Source organism: Anopheles coluzzii, chromosome 3, assembly GCF_943734685.1.
Source record: "Anopheles coluzzii chromosome 3, AcolN3, whole genome shotgun sequence".
Lineage (NCBI taxonomy): Eukaryota > Metazoa > Arthropoda > Insecta > Diptera > Culicidae > Anopheles > Anopheles coluzzii.
In genome coordinates, this window is record NC_064671.1 from 59454047 (window position 1) to 59471493 (window position 17447).

Genomic DNA, 17447 nt, shown 5'->3' on the forward strand with positions numbered 1-17447 from the left:
ATGATCAAACTCTAAAACAGTAATATTTCGAGTTTAACTCTCTGAACTGAACTAAGCTTTTATGGCATTATACAATTTGTGCATTGACCCTAATTATAAAATGCTAAAGTAACGCTGCAACTTGGCTGCATTATTAGCATACATTGCAACTTACCTTATTATATACACCAGCGCTACTTAATTCGTTTTCTATCACCATCACAATAATGCCGAACATTCCCATGACGAGGGCGTAATCACTGATGCGCTTCCGCTTTTCGAACAGTGCTTTCCGCCGGCCTAACCGGTATCCTACATTGGGTTTGTGCTTCTGACCGGGGCCACCTTGTATCGTGCCGGGACCTTTGCAGACGCCGCCACCCAGGCCTCGCTCCTCCATGTACCTGTTAGAGAAAAAAATGACGGAAAATTAAAAGCTGATTAAGTTTAAGCCGGTTTTGGTGAAAGTTTGCCCGCTTGGCAACGGTAATGCAAGTTGTGGGTGTGTGACTACGTTTATGTGATACTGTTCCTGTTTAACACTCACCTGGGATACTCTGAGTGTACGCCCACGAGCGCGATGCCAGCTTCTTCTGTGCATGCAGCCGATACTGTTTCCCGATTACCGGCGCACGGTGTCTTCATCGAGCCGGGAATCGACAACGTGGACACAGGCTTTCGGAGCTGATCGAGGGGAAGCGAAGAAGAGAAAAAAAGGATAGCAAACGTTAGCACCACAGCAAGGATCAACTACGAATATGGTTGCAGGTGTGTATGGCTACGTTCGGTGGGAACTTTTTGTTTGCGCACCGTTCACTATGTTGCACGGGAAAGCAAACATTGGTGAGAGGTTTGGGGGTGATGTGTGAACAACATGAGTATTTTCATTGGTGTGTATTGCTAAGAAGGATGGTGAACACAGGCTCAAGTCGACTGGCTACGGTGAATGCTACCATTCTCAGCAAACGAATACATATTCGGCGAAGCGAGAAAAAGCATTAACAAAACCAGATGGAAAAAGTACAGCAGAAATCAATGAACAAACAGAAGAATTTGGCGAAGCAATAAATGATAGAATTCTATGACACATTATAACATGTGTGTGTATCTGCACTATTATAGAAATTTATACAGGCGTCTACCGAAATGAACAATGTAGAAGAGCAATTAAAAAAGGTTCTGGGTAGGGATAAACCAGGACAAAGCAGAAATGAATCAGTGCACACACTGTCTAACCGGAAGTGGTATGAAAACGTGCTCAATAGCACGAATGAAATATGCTGCAGTATGGAACAGATCGAGTATACACCCGAGAATTGTTCGCGGAGGCCGTCGAATTTCATTGTCAGTTTTTATGCAGGAAGCATTTTTATTCATACTTTTATCATTCTCGCGGTTACTCAAATGCGATAAAAACTATGTGAAAAAAGGAGGCAAAGCACGTTCGTGGTTTGAGGGTTATCCTCAGCTCCTCCGTGTATAACATCGTTAACAAACACCCAGTCCGATCGGTTGCGGACTGTACGCAATGATCAACGGGTATTACGGATGACTGCAGCTCACTGCAACCACAGTGTGAACCCATAACCTTTAGCGGTCGTTTTCCGGTGGAATGAAGTGGAATGGTATCATCCATCATTTCCTCTTTCCCTGTATCCGATGGGAATGAGGCCCAAGGAGACACTGCCCAAAGGGAAAGAGCAAGAGGACTGAGGAAGCTGGGTAACCGTGCTTTAAATTTTACGCTTATTTAACAATAACTGTAGGACAAACGTTTCGATTAACTGAAGAATCTGGCGGATGCTGTTCAGCATTTGGTGTGCGCACAATGATTAAAGAAAAAGTTTGTACATACTTGCTTTTTATTTTAGTGCAGTGCAGTGAACGATAAATAAAAAAACTCTTATCTAACGTAAATATAACAGGATTAGAAAGAATTTCATAACAGAAGCATTATTTAAGCAAAGAAAATCGCTCGGAAAGATGCAAGCTAGGTAATATTTACTCTACACACAAATAAATATACGATTAATGTCGAATTAACATTTCTATTGCAGATGGATGGAACTGTTTTCATGTAGTAATGTTTGTTTCGTTTATCGGCAGATGATGCGACATTTTACAGCAAAACTGCTCTAAGGCGTTTTATGTAAGCGAAAACCTTTCTATAGAAAAACAGCAATAAACATCTATTGCAACAAAATCATACTTAACGTTACAAAATTTTCTACGAAATATTGTATTTTATGTGGAGTGTTTTGGTGTGTAATGACCAATACATAAATCTTTTAAAGAAGCAACGAGCAACGAGCAACGAGCGACGACAATAAACGATGTTACTACGACCTACGTATCTACTTATCGGTTTAGTGTGAAATATGTGGTAAATAGGGCTAATTTATTTGCTGTTGAAAAATGCTTCCCATGTATACAAACGCTGTGCTAGACAATGATACTCTTAATTATCAGTTAAAACTCACAAACCGATGACTATATGTATGTCCACAAACTGATGACTATATGTCAAAATGGTCATGAAAGAAGGTGAGCAACTACGCTTGATCACATGAAATGAATACAACATTCGTTTTAAATATAGTTGAATTAATAGGAAAATAACAAAACAAAAGTTTTTATTGCATCTTGGTTTAGTCTAATGAGACCTATCATAGTGATTGTTCATCAGCATAATCAGGTTTGGCATGAAATGAAGGCATTCAAACAATAGCAGCTTGCACTGATGGCCACAGTTTAACGGCACAACAGTTCACTTAATATTGATGATTAGCGATTAGATGGAAAAGAGTGGCAAAAGAGCTGTTTTTCTCTCAATGTGGCCAAGCGCATGCCGTGGGACAAGCGAATAGCTTCATAGACCGATTGAGTTAGCAAAAGCACCGCATTGGTGTCTTTCCTTACCCTCCTACCAAGCCAAAGAGCAATTGTTATGAAGGAGGCGTGAGAATGAAGAAACTTTTTGGGTTTCGATACCACGAGTGAATCTCGGCAAAAATAAAACATCCTTACACTCCAGGAACAGTTAGTTTGTGGAGAGAGCGGGACGGTGTGTACAACATGATGTGGGTTGAATGCGAGAATTTATATTGAAATTCCTTCGGTTCACCAACATTGGTCTTGCCTCCTGGTGAGCTTACCGCAACCGCTCAGGGAAGATAGTAGCGGTAGCTCCGGTGGTGAAAGCAATCATAGAAGTAGTGGAAAAGACAAAATACCGGCAGTCTATGGCGATATCATAAAGTGGCATTAGTGTAGCCAGAAAGTTCATGTTTCGATTTGCGTGTGTGTATATGTGTGTGTCAAGCAGCACACGGGTGAAATAGGTATGAAGCGGGTGCGGAATGTCTCGTAGTCTTCGGACAAGCTTGTTTGTTTGTTTGCTTCATTGCTTGCTGGCTTGCTTGCTCGTTTGCTTGTTTGGAGGTTCTTGAGTCGAATGATTGTAGTTTGTTTTCCATGTTTTCTTCTCTTTTCTACGCCAATCGACAGTTTGTTGTTATTGAAATCGAGCCTGCTTAGTTATATGCAGACTGGAGAGTGAGTGGAACAAAAGATCTTCTGTACAAGAATGTGGCGTATCTGGGGAGTAACAATTGTCGGTAGCTCAATCAACTGCCTCCCGGTCATCACGAAACGTGTGTTGGAAGGCTTAAACGTCTTGAGAGGTGGAACATTTAATCGTCCACAGAAAACATCACCGAACCATTTGTTCCAATTATTATCTACGGTATGGTTCGTAATTTTGTAACCTGAATAACATATCTGTATTTGCACGCACCGCAGTTTTGCGATTCTTTTCGTTGCTTGCTTGTAGTAATAATCACGCTCATAGAAAGCAGTTGCTCTCGGCTACTTTTGTTCTTAGAAGCGTCGTTATGAATACTTTGAAAGAACCATTTTTACAATGGTATTAAGGATAGTTTTTGGTATACAATTTTCTGAGCATAATATAGAAACGCAATTTTTCACATTTGAAAGTGAAATATCCCACAAGATATTTGGGTCATGTTTTGGCCATCAGGGTTATTACAAATATATTGATTAACATTATTAACCATCAGTACACAAAAACAAACTAGGTTAAAGTTCAGTAACCACCTTGTCCATAATCAGCTACCCTCAAATACTATATGGATGTAAATAGCTTCCAAACGTACTACAACAGTGAGCCGTTGTGACAAGAGTTTTGTGATGTTTTTGTGTACAATCTGCGTTGTGTGAAAATGAAGCATCATCACAAAAATCAGCTTACAAAGAGATAGGCTATTCGTTTTGCAGAAGTAGTTGTTTTGATGAAGATTTTGTCTCGATGTTTGACCTGCAAAATAATGCTGATCATTTCTCATTGTACCGTGCTATAGGTCCGTTCGTGGCCTGGAGTCGGTGTCGTTAGGTTGTTTTTTAGCGTTTACGAATTCCAAACCTCTTTTTCTTTTACCTTCTGAGACTTTCTGACACAGTCATGCAGAGACATCTCGGAAAGCATTCAGCTGAACTGGTACTCGGAATTAATGGGAAAACCAACGTCTCCACAAGATCGACTTGGGCGGTGTGAATAACATGGACTGATAATCGCAATTGATTGATTCGGGTATTTTGCTGATGCTACACGTATAATCTATCATTTGTCGATGGTTTGGTGACGGGTTCCGACCGATACGAGTTTCCGGTTCGACACCAATAAAGATTTATGAACCATCGCTGCTATTTATTATAGCTTATAGTTACCTGTTTTTTCTGTCGTTTTTTTGCTGCTTATAATGAACGATTCAAAGATTTGAGCTTATACGCTTTGCTTTAATAAATATATGTCTTTATATCCTGAATTAGTTACATAGTGTATAGCTTGATTTAACGGTTGAAATAACATCAATAAGATAATTCGATGAGAATGCGCAGTAACTGTTGTTGATCGCTACAACTCTTAATTCTCGTAAGCTACATACATTTTTCATTCAATAGAGTGTCTTTGTGTGTCATATAAACAATAACAGTTTATAGGTGTAATAAGAACAACCTTTACCCATTATGAAGAAAAAGGTCTTGCGGTATGGAAGCAAAATATAAAGGAAGCTTTTAAATAAAAAAAGTTTTTTATGTATCAGCCAACAGTATATTTCGCTGAGTTGATAAATATAGATTTTTAAATTTTTCTATAAGTTTGATGTGGTTGTTGATATATTCGAGCAGCACAATAGCGACAATATTTTACTGGATTCTAGGAATAAAGCTTCATGGTTAAAGTGATACAAAAGGTAATATAAAATACAAATAAATGTTAATTGCAAATACCATGAAGTTTTCGTATACTTTTGGTATATTGGAAAGTTTGAATAATTATGAATTAAATTTTTACATTTAAAATAATATAACTTTTTTTTTTAACTTTATGTAAAAATGAATCATGTTTTCAATTAAGATTATGAATATCTTCTGTCATAAAACGAGACGGTGTAGTAATAAACCTATATCTCAATACCGCTGATACAGATTTTCGTTTTTGTAAGTGGATTGATATTGCAACGTGGTGATGAGCACATTCGTTTGTTTTACTGAACCGGGATTGCCGTACAAAAGTATGCAAGACCGCATTGCTGTGAAACGATCCATTTGATGGTTATCTGTAACGAATAAAACTCCCTATATAAATTAGACTATGATAAAGCTTACAGCACATTCTCTCAACAATCGCAAACCGTGGATTGCCAAGAAAGAAAAAACGTGGTGGGTAAAACAGTGTTTTGAGCAAGTAATCTGGAAACTTCCCTGAATTTCCGCCACGACTGAGTTCACCACTTACACACACACACACACACACACACACAAACACACACACACGGGCCTACACTACCACTATCTCTCTTTCTTGCTCCTATACAAAAGTTTAATTTGAACTAATGGGCAACGTTTAGTCGCGTCCATGTTCGGAGCGGTTGTATCAACGGTTGATATTCGCACCATGTGAGGCAACTCACTATCTGTGCACAGGGTTAGTGAGGGTGGATAGATTAGGTAAAAGTGGCACAAAGAAATTAGCATTTTATTTTCTTTACCAATGCTCGATTTAGCAAGATTCGTCCCAACGAGAGTCGTTGGTCGAGGGTAGACGCTAGGATGAACCGTGTTCGGTTAACCGGTAGTCTGTTTAATCTAGCGCTAATTTCTCGATAGTGCTCGAGAGGTTTCGGGAGTGTTGGGTAATTAAACGTTGCTCTCAACGCCCATTATCCACTAACAAGCCTTTGGAGAAGAATTGTTTATGCGGTATATTTTTTTTGAGGATTATAATTGGGATAGCGAATATAAAATCTAATTGAATTCCCAGCATGTTGCTGCAATGTAATCGGACCGAATTTAGATTTGTTTGTATTGTATACGCATTTTTCATGATTGAATATGGGTAGAGCAATTTAGAAAAAAAAAAAAATAACAATTGGATGGCTAATGGTTGGCTTTATTCCAAAGTTTATTTAAAATGGTATTGTTATACAATAATCTTTTACTACTAGCACTATTTAGTACATGATCTCTCAAAATCTGCATACAAACAACAAATCTTAATAACATTAGAGCAACACCAATCTGGAGTTTAGCACTTCATGAGTACAGAATAAAGTATTTTATTGAACAAATTTTTTTGCTCGTGTCTTTAATTATACGTTGTAGGAAAACCTATTTCAACATATAAAGTTGTCTTTGGCTCTTTAGAATGTCTTAAATCAATTTGAAAACTATTATTTATGTTATGGTATGCTTAATTCACTCTGAAAACCTCATCATCATCATGGCTAAGGCGTAGATCTTTTGCATTATCTGAAATAAAGTTACGAATGCAGGCTATAGTAAGGTCCCCAATTTTAAGGAAGTATGACTATGTTATGCTTACAGCAATAAAAAGAACGATATTCAGCGCCGCCATACTGGCAACAGTCATTTCCTTTGCATGTTGGCATTTGTGAAACATGATTAAAAAGTCCTTTTTCTCAGAATGATCCATCAGATACCACAAAGAATCATAGAATGCATGCTCGATCTCTTCATTCTGGAAAATAATGGTAATAGATGTTAAATCTGATATGGCTGTTGCAACTCGATATCAATAGAAACCTTTATACTGAGGATAGTTCCTAGCAGACATAGCTCAAACAGTTGAATTACAATAGTGATCGCTAATGCGTTCATGGTAAAACTATTGCTGACGTAGCAACCAAACAATGCACCAGTGAGATTGAAAATACTTGAGGCCACCTGAACCCAGTTGTTGAGATAGTAACGCTTGTCAAGATCATCTTCGTACCTGAAACCCAACAAGCAGAATTATGAATAGTAGAATCAACAAACTCTGTTATTTGTATAGTTACTCCAAAACACGCTGATGTAGCAAAACAATCTCACGTAGCTTTAACTTGACTGACGTACGATCACGGGAATTCTGTGCATCCAGCAATATAATGTTCATTTCATCGATCTTATTTTTTAGCACATCGGCATATCCAGCAACGCTGGTCACAAAAAGTATCAACACATTCTCAGCAGCTGAAAACCCAGCCAATCCTACAATTAGGAGATAGTACTGAACAACTAGATTCAGTAGGTAGTGTGATGTTATCTCCGGATCGGTGAAAGGCAAAATAATGGTGTACACCAGAAACCGCTCACCCTTCAGGATGTATTGAGCCACGGGAGTAACCATTAATGTTAGAATTGAGATAGAAAATTGTGATGTAATAAGTTTCCTCAGCAAGCAGATACGATTCATTAGCAAGAGAAGAGTTGCATTATTCTTTTCATGGTTCCGATATTCGTAATGGAATAGATCTAAACGGTTGTACATGACTTCAAAGAACTTGCGTTAACGAAGAGCTGTGTAGAACTTTGCAAGACCCTGTTAAGTATTATCAGAAATACAGATATTTGAAGCTGCAAAAATATCCTGATATTTACCTGTATGAAGACACCAAAGATGGCTGCAGATTCCATTAGCTTGTCTAAAATAGGCCAGAAGTACCAAACGGTGTATACCTCACCGATTAGCGAGATTGATAGTCCAAAAAATGCCAGAAAGGTAAGAATGTTCGGTTTATAGTTCGGAGCCATTATATCAAGGCCGACAAATGAAGCGAACCACCGGATTAAGTGAAGGTTGTAAACGTATAAATCGTGCGACAAAGTAAACGTCATGTTGGATTGAGTAGTAAACGTAGACTAAGGTTACCATTACCATTTTACTCTTCTGGGCAACAAGTACGTGTGGATATTTTTTATTATCATTGACACGAATGAATTATTTACGAGTATGAGAATGGGAACAATTGTGGTTGTATGTATTTTTATTTAATGAGATACTTGAGGAGTGTTTAACGAAGGAAAACGAGTTTACTTGAATGCTCTAGTGTCATACCCTTTTTTGCAAGTTTTGTGTAATATCATTAGCAATTTTATGGGCTACTAACACTAGAACTTGGTGATTTTTATGATGAAGAAAAACATCGAACTTTCGAGCATTCGAGGTTTGAACGCAATTTGCTGTTCGAAATCTTTGAAAGTGCTACAAAAAGTATACGAGTGGTATTTGTTTTATCCTTGGTGTTCTTTGGTTTTATATGTTTAATATGTATTGTACTTTTTTTTAATTTATTCGTTTCTCTTTCTCTCTATCTCTCTCTCTCTCTCTCTCTCTCGCTAACACACACACTCTTTCTCGTTCTATTTTTTCTTTTTTGTCTTTTGTGACGCACGTCCACATAATTCTTTAGGATGTTTAGCAGATTTACTGCTAACAGTAGTTCAAACACAACTTAAAAACACTTTAACAGAATTACAATTAAGAGTTGAACCAGCTCAAAAAGCCACATTAACATAATTGTTGCTTACCGAAACCATCCAACTAAAAACACATCCAAATTAACCAACAATCGAATCAGGTGAGACAGAAAACTTACCATGCAATAAATGCTTAGCATACACAAATCGTAGGACAGGAAGCGCGAACCGACAACTTATAAAAACATAACGCGGTGGTAATATGAAACGCGCCTCGCAACTCAGAACGGCTGTAAAACGATTGCGCAACAATAACACCAAGTGACAAACAAACACCCGGACATTGACTTTATATTTTGATGAACGAACCTCAATCCAGGAAGGTTAGCAACCACATAATGAAAGTAGGTCAATATTAGTCGTAAACATAAAATAAGTGTAAAAAGACATTGTGTCATCACTGTTTAAGAATGCGTTATAAATAAAGCTTATTCGAAACAGTGAGACAGTTAATTAGTTTCATACACGTAGATCACTCGTGTTTAGTGTCTCTCCCCATTAGCAGATGCCGCCGAAGGCTCTGCCCAATTGGTAACCACGTTTGGTTATCAGCTGTTCAGTCGGTTGACCGATCAGCATTACCCCTTCTACGGAAGAAGTGCAAGTTTGCACCTTAATCGGTTAATACTCCCGCAGCGTTTTAACGCCGCCTGGAATCCGATCCATCGCGCAAGTAAAGTTCCGTAGTTCCACCCGTCCGTTGCATAAGTGTAACTTGACCATCTCTTCCTAACGCAGTGAACGAATGATACAATTCATTCGCAATTAAACCAACTACGGTACGTTCTCGCCTCGATACCCCGCCTCGTTCTGCACTCTTCCTCATCATTCCGCGCATCGACTTACCGTACACGGTTCTGGTAAGCAAAGTGCGCGCCGAACCTACCAGAGATGCCTACTCCCTGACTCTCTCTCTCTCTCTCTCTCTCTCTCTCTCTCTCTCTCTCTCTCTCTCTCTCTCTCTCTATCTCAAACCTTCCCGTAGAAGGCTGTAGATTCAATCAACTTAACTACAGCGCCTACCACAACTATATGGACCGTTTGTTTTTCGCGATTTGCGGAAAATCCATAAGAGATAGATAAAAACAGTGAATATATGAGTCGTGCAGAATACTATTTCACAACTTTGTATATTTTTTTCAAATATTTTAAACACATTACACGAATTACGACGAAAAAACAAATTTATGGTCGTACCATAACTATAAAGACATTTCGAAAAACAGGTTTTTTGTGCTAACTAACGCATTTAAAAATCGTTCAAAAATATAAAAAACATATTCTAGGTTTTAAGGTTTTAAGGAAATAAATTTTTGAACGATTTTTTAAAAGTGGTTTTGTAACTTATTTTAAGGTTTTAAAAGTTTTATAAGAGTAATTATCAAAATATATTTTTTTCGAATATCAAAAAAATTCACAAAAAAAAAAATTCGCCTCTAATGATTGTTATAAAAATGCAAACCAAAGTATGTAAAAAGTTTTACAAAAATTATTTTGAAATTGCCATGACAACCTTATCAATTTTGTGAACAACGGTTCAAACCTGATCCGATCAAACAAAAGCGACACAAAAACCTCAACAACGATTTTTTAGCAGAATCTAAATATTTGCTGTTGTTACATACATAGTTAAGGAATGTAATCCTAGTCCGATATTTTTTTCCTCCCACCACACACTTCACCATCGATGTTCTCTTAGGCCGCTACAAAGTCGCCGGTAGCCGTCTGCTTGTAAAGCTTAGTCGTGAATTCGTTAGGTAGTTTATGAGCCTCAATAAGGACTGGCTGAATTTGAGATGTGGTATTTACATGTATTAGATAAGTATTTGAAAGCGGATCTGATCACCGAATTGATTTCATCTCCAGCCAACATCGAGATGGTTTGGGTAAAGATTAGGATGCAGAGAGTATCTCTATTTATAGGCGGCATTTATATCCCGCCAGGTATGATAGCAAATAACGCATTGTTAAATAGCCTTAGCGATAGTATTGATGCGGTTCAACACCGCCTAAAAAGAAATGATTCAATGTTATTGTTAGGTGATTTCAATATGCCTTCTATTGTTTGGACGCCCATTGAAAACTATTATGTTTTAAGTAATGCACACTCATCAAGCAACGCTCAACATAATGTACTTTGCGACATAATAACAGAGTGTAGTCTCCGTCAAATCTCAGGGATCAAAAACAGTCTGGGACGTCAATTAGATCTAATTTTTGGTAATGAGAGCGCAGTTGATATAAACTCTCAGGTGCTATCGGCTGTAGCACCTTTACTTAGACCAGATGATTATCATCCAGCTTTAGAATTCTCTCTCTCTGCAAATATTCAAAAGGCTCCGCGCTCAGTATCGTCAAATATTCGTAGATATAACTTAAAAAAAATGGATTACTCTAAACTTTCAGCTATGCTTTCGAATATTAACTGGTCGTGTTTAGATACAGATATTTCAATTAATGATGCGGTTACTGCTTTTAATGCTAATATTATCTCGGCTTTCCCCTCCTGCTGTCCTACCTATAAACCTAACAACTCCCCTGACTGGTCTGACTCTACACTCCGCTCCCTCAAAAGAGATCGCAATCGCACACTACGTAATTATTAAGACATGCGAGATCCTCATCATAAGCGCATATTCAAATACGCCTCTAATGCATATCGCATATATAACAGGGCTTGCTTTAGATCTTACGTCCACCGAGTGCAAGCACAGTTTAAAATTCATCCTAAAGCCTTTTGGGGATATGCTGATAAACGTCGTAAATCTAATGATATCCCTTCTCATCTGACTCTTGGCAATCTCTCTGCATCCGGTACTGACGGCTGCTGCAACCCTCTAGCTGAACATTTTTCAAGTGTGTATGCTGAATCAATCAAAACCAAAGCATCAATCTCTAATAGCACTCATAACACTCCCACCGATGTAATCAATGACAGTAATCTAAACTTACACCTTAGCACAGTTTTACAAGCAATAAAAAATCTGAAACAGTCATATAAACCCGGTCCAGATGGCATTCCAGCAGCAGTATATAGGAAATGCAATACTGTGCTCGGTTCTCTCCTATTAAAACTGTACCGTATATCCATTAAATCATGTTCATTCCCGGACACATGGAAATTAGCTCATATTACTCCTATCCCTAAGAAAGGTAATCGTGCAAACGCTACCAATTATCGTGGAATCAGCATCCTCTGTGCAAGCTCCAAAATATTTGAATCTATAGTCCACTCACATATCCTCTTTATTGCAAGAGACTGCATTATACCTCAGCAACACGGTTTCTTTCCTAAACGTTCTACCTTGACAAACCTTATTTCCTTGACTTCCGTTATCACCTCTAGTTTAGACAGCGGTTCTCAGGTTGATATCATTTATACTGACTTTAAAGCAGCCTTTGACCGTATTCCTCACCCTATTCTTCTTGCGAAGCTATCCAAAATGGGTTTCATTGACTCACACATTCGTTGGCTTGATTCGTTTCTCAGCAATCGCTCTTTTCGTGTTAAACTAAACTCCTGTTTTTGCAAATCCTTTTCATCCAAATCGGGAGTGCCTCAAGGTAGCGTGTTGAGTTTTTTATTGTTCGTTTTGTTTATTAATGATATTAACTCAGTCATTCCACTCGATTGTTTTCTTTGTTATGCAGATGACCTAAAGATTTTTAAATCTATATCGTCTGTTGGTGACTGCGTATCGCTCCAAAACACCCTCAACCGATTTTCATCATGGTGCTCATCGAACCAGCTAGTTCTATGCCCCGAAAAATATCATGTCATGTCCTTCAGTCGTTCACGTTGTCCCGTTACGACTGCTTATAACTTCGAGGGTATAGCAATAAATCGTGTACTCTCGGTAAAAGATCTTGGTGTAACTTTCGATAGCAGGTTATCATTCCTCCATCACAATGACGTTACCGTTAATAAGGCTCGTAAAACAATCGGTATGATAAAACGTTTTTCAATCCGCATAACCGATCCTCTGTGTTTAAAAGCGTTATATTGTTCGTTAGTAAGATCGATTTTGGAATACTGTGTTGTTGTTTGGTGTCCCAGCTCATTTACATCGATTGACTGCATAGAAAGAGTGCAGAGATCATTTACTCGGTATATTGTCAGCAAAATGCCCGGCTTCACGTCAGATACCCTACCGGACTATGAGCAAAGATGCCAGCTGTTGGGTCTAGACTCATTGGAGAAACGCCGTCACATTTCTCAAATAATGTTTGTTGCCTCGCTCATATCTAATGCTATGGATTCACATATCATTCTTTCATCCCTAAATTTCTATGTTCCAATTCGTTCCTTACGCCCTCGTGCCCCTTTATTTGTTCCAAATCGACGCACTTCAGTTGGTTTAAATGACCCTTTATTACGTGCTGTGAGATTGTTTAATTCCTGCGCACACTTGTTTGACCATCACCTCTCCTTACCATCCTTCCGATCCATCGTCCGATCAAATATTTAATAAGTTTAGTTAATAGGTATGTTGTTAATTTTGGATTTACTGTATTGTTTTGGAATACTGTGTTGTTGTTTGGTGTCCCAGCTCATTTACATCGATTGACTGCATAGAAAGAGTGCAGAGATCATTTACTCGGTATATTGTCAGCAAAATGCCCGGCTTCACGTCAGATACCCTACCGGACTATGAGCAAAGATGCCAGCTGTTGGGTCTAGACTCATTGGAGAAACGCCGTCACATTTCTCAAATAATGTTTGTTGCCTCGCTCATATCTAATGCTGTGGATTCACATATCATTCTTTCATCCCTAAATTTCTATGTTCCAATTCGTTCCTTACGCCCTCGTGCCCCTTTATTTGTTCCAAATCGACGCACTTCAGTTGGTTTAAATGACCCTTTATTACGTGCTGTGAGATTGTTTAATTCCTGCGCACACTTGTTTGACCATCACCTCTCCTTACCATCCTTCCGATCCATCGTCCGATCAAATATTTAATAAGTTTAGTTAATAGGTATGTTGTTAAGAATTCAATTCAGACAGCAGTTATGTATATAAAAATAAAAATAGTCCCCATTTCAAATGTTTTTGGCAATGTCATTCAAAGTAGCACTTTTGTTATGTGTTTCTAATTTCTGTGCATTTTGTTATTCCCACTCATTTTAAGTAAATAATTACAAAAAATCCCTTCTGAATCTAATTACATGCAATACGCGTAGCTTAAAAATATGTATTTAGTAGTTAAACCGTAAAATAAAACGATTTCCGCAGCATCAAACTGACGGAAAGCTGTTGGACAAATGCAGGTAATGCAAATGACCTTCGTTTAGTTAGACATGTCAAACCAGAGTCAAATCGAGTTTTCTAACACGGATCATGATAGAAAATGAGCATTTTTTATATTTTTTTTCAAACACTCGAGTCACATAATTGGCCCTTTATTTGGCCATGTAAACTAAGGTATTACCATTCCACTCTTCAGGGCAACAAGTACGTTCTTGTAGTTTTGGTACTTGCTTACAAGAAGACATGCTGGCTGGTAGTTTTTTGTTAGCTTAGATAGTGATAAATCATGCAAGTACGTGAGAATAGTGACAATTGACATTATTGATTATTGTGATTATTGTTTTATGCGACGTTTCTTCCGGAGTTAATGCATTTATCTAATTGATACGCATATCACTGTGGTGCTGCAAAGTTGCGTATCATAAGAATTGCGTAAGTGCGTATGGTAAGAATTTATCTATTAGTTTTCCTATTTGGAACTGGTTTGTTAAACGATATGAAATATGAAAATGAATAAATAAATGTAAATTTATCTTTTTCTTCTTTGGCACAATAACCGTTATCAGTCAAGGCTTGCCTTATCTGTACCACTAGTGGGCTTGGCTTTCATTGACTGTTGTCATAAAAAAATGTTGTTGCATAAACGTAGCAGGATAGTCAATCCTACGTCAATGGAGGCACGGTCCCTTCGGGGATTGAATGATGTGCATGTTGTTAAGTCGTACGAGTTGACGACTGTACCACCGATGTAATTTACCGATATAAATTAATGATTCGAGTGAAGGTGAACGTGATATGTTGTTTATTAGCTATATTTCATGCTAAATATGGCTTTTTGTTTACGAAAATAAATGGAAATTTATTCTCCGACTATTAATTATTATTTTCCACCATGAATAAATTGTGACATTTAGCAGGGATCGAAATGCATGTCAAATTTTTAAATTGGTTTACCGGTTCACTTCTGCCAAAAAAAAAAAAAAATTGAAAAAAAAAACTCAATTTTCGGAATGTTTTACCTTTTTGAAAATTAATATCATCGTGACCCATGTATCCCTTGCTATGAAATCACACAAATCCTTGCAATAGTTACAGGTGGAGCATTTGTATGGCGTTGCAATTGTAATAGAACGCTGTTTGCAACACTGATTTTAAAATAGTGTATGCTATTTAATAAGTTAAGAAATTTGAATATATGCAACACGCAGATAATGCAATTTTGTTATCTTTATTTCAAAGCATATAACTAGTAAAATTGTATGAGTGTCTCAAAACTAAATATAAGAATGTGTTTGCGATAAAAATAATGCGATCTCACTGTGGCTATTTTTTCATGGTGCCGCAATACAACAATGACTGATAACATGCTAAACCTTTCTTTATAAGTTGTTTTGAGTTGGTGTGATAAGAAAACTGTGAAACATGGTTATTTTACTGATTATTCAAAACATCACTCGAAGAAGTTCATCAACATCATGGCATAAGCATAGATCTTTTGCATTATCTGTAGGAAAAGTAAAACTATACACATTAGAAAAATACAATTTCAAGGATGTATGTCATGCTTACAGCAATAAAAAGAACGATATTGAGCGGCGCCATGCTGGCAACGGTCATTTCCATGGCATGTTGGCATTTGTGAAACATGATTAAAAAGTCCTTTTTCTCAGAATGATCCATCAGATACCACAAAGAATCATAGAATGCATGCTCGATCTCCTCGTTCTGGAAAATAATCGTAACAAATGTGTTATTCCAATACGGATCTTACGATCTTTCCTTAACAATCACAACCTTAATGCTGAGGATAGTTCCTAGCAGGCATAGCTCAAACAGTTGAACTACAACAGCGATCGCCAGTGCGTACATGGTAAAACTATTGCTGACGTAGCAACCAAACAATGCACCAGTGAGATTGAAAATACTTGAGGCCACCTGAACCCAGTTGTTGAGATAGTAACGCTTTTCAAGATCATCTTCGTACCTGAAACCCAACAAGCAGAATTATGAATAGTAGAATCAACAAACCCTGTTATATGTATAGTTACTCCAAAACACGCTGATGTAGCAAAACAATCTCACGTAGCTTTAACTTAACTGGCGTACGATCACGGGAGTTCTGTGCATCCAACAATATAATGTTCATTTCATCGATCTTATTTTTTAGCACATCGGCATATCCAGCAACGCTGGTCACAAAAAGTATCAACACACTCTCAGCAGCTGCAAATCCTCCAATTCCAGCAATCATAAGATAGTACTGAACAATCAGATTCAGTAGGTAGTGTGATGTTATCTCCGGATCAGAGAAGGGCAGAAGAATAGCGTAAACTAGAACACGTTCGCGCTTGATGATGTATTGAATGACTGGATTAAGAGACAGGACTAGGATGCAACCAATAATTTGTAATGTGATAAATTTCCTCAGCAAGCAGATACGATTCATTAGTAAGAGAAGAGTTGCATTATTCTTTTCATGGTTCCGATATTCGTAATGGAATAGATCTAAACGGTTGTACATGGCTTCAAAGAACTTGCGATAACGAAGAGCTGTGTAGAACTTTGCAAGACCCTGTGATGTATCATCAGGAGTACATATAATTTGGATTGGATTAAATTTGAACTGTGAAGATATATTCGTGAGTGTTTATTACCTGTATGAAGACACCATAGACGGCTGCAGATTCCATCAACTTAACTAAGTTAGGCCAATAGTACCAAACGGTATATACCTCACCGATTAGCGAGATTGATAGTCCAAAAAATGCCAGAAAGGTAAGAATGTTCGGTTTATAGTTCGGAGCCATTATATCAAGGCCGACAAATGAAGCGAACCACCGGATTAAGTGAAGGTTGTAAACGTATAAATCGTGCGACAAAGTAAACGTCATGTTGGATTGAGTAGTAAACGTAGACTAAGGTATTACCATTTTACTCTTCTGGGCAACAAGTTCTTGTAGTTTTGGTATTTGCTTACCCGAAGACATGGTGGTAGTTTTTTGTTAGTTTAGATAGTGATAAATCATGCAAGTACGTGAGAATAGTGACAGTTGATATAGAGAATTTGAAATAGTGACGTCTCTTGTGGATTGAATTTTGTTTTTGCAAAGCTGCTTAATCGTAATAAATTTTTAAATATTTTTGTTGAGTTTTATTACTTATTGTTATGTTATATTATCTTAACCCATAGCATCGTGACTGATGAGCAAATGTGAACTAGACCTGCAGAAAATGAGTTTTTGTTTTGTTTTTGGATGTATTTAAAATTTATTCTATACAAAATAATAAATGTTAAATAAAATGCATTTCGTCATACCTCGACATTTGTACGGACCAAAGCTCGACATTTTGTACGGATTGAAATGCACGTCAAATTA

General features: G+C 37.6%; 2 protein-coding genes across 24 annotated transcripts in view; both read right to left on the reverse strand.

Moving 5' to 3' along the window:
* Positions 1 to 17447, reverse strand: part of LOC120955000 (small conductance calcium-activated potassium channel protein) — a 134064-nt gene that overhangs the window by 44648 nt on the left and 71969 nt on the right. For all 22 annotated transcript variants that reach the window (XR_007452773.1, XR_007452772.1, XM_049610648.1 and 19 more), the window contains 2 exons: positions 527 to 663; positions 155 to 383 (listed from right to left, as the gene is read on the reverse strand). Coding sequence is in view for 20 of the 22 variants with exons in the window: in XM_049610648.1 (XP_049466605.1) it covers positions 155 to 383; positions 527 to 663 (366 nt within the window). In the remaining 2 variants the exon portion in view is untranslated. The remainder of the gene's footprint in view (positions 1 to 154; positions 384 to 526; positions 664 to 17447) is intronic.
* On the reverse strand, positions 6581 to 17074 carry LOC120955003 (odorant receptor 67d-like). Of its 2 annotated transcripts, none has more exons than XM_049610654.1 (5): positions 16725 to 17074; positions 16119 to 16642; positions 7105 to 7294; positions 6884 to 7039; positions 6581 to 6810 (listed from the first exon to the last, which is right to left on the reverse strand). In XM_049610654.1, exons 1-5 carry the CDS (start codon positions 16959 to 16961, stop codon positions 6757 to 6759), a joined length of 1161 nt encoding a protein of 386 aa, XP_049466611.1. In that variant the 5' UTR covers positions 16962 to 17074; the 3' UTR covers positions 6581 to 6756. The 2 variants fall into 2 exon arrangements, with proteins under 2 accessions (XP_049466611.1, XP_049466612.1); XM_049610655.1 differs by lacking the exons at positions 6884 to 7039; positions 7105 to 7294 and adding exons at positions 15640 to 15795; positions 15865 to 16054.

What these genes read in the sequence shown, in the direction of transcription:
- LOC120955003 (XM_049610654.1), bottom strand. Translation starts at nt 16,961, where the DNA reads ATGACGTTTACTTTGTCGCACGATTTATACGTTTACAACCTTCACTTA. An exon ending in TCTATGGTGTCTTCATACAG is followed by an intron (nt 16,643 to 16,724) that starts GTAATAAACACT and finishes GATACATCACAG; the next exon opens with GGTCTTGCAAAGTTCTACAC. An exon ending in GAACTATCCTCAGTATAAAG is followed by an intron (nt 7,040 to 7,104) that starts GTTTCTATTGAT and finishes ATTATTTTCCAG; the next exon opens with AATGAAGAGATCGAGCATGC.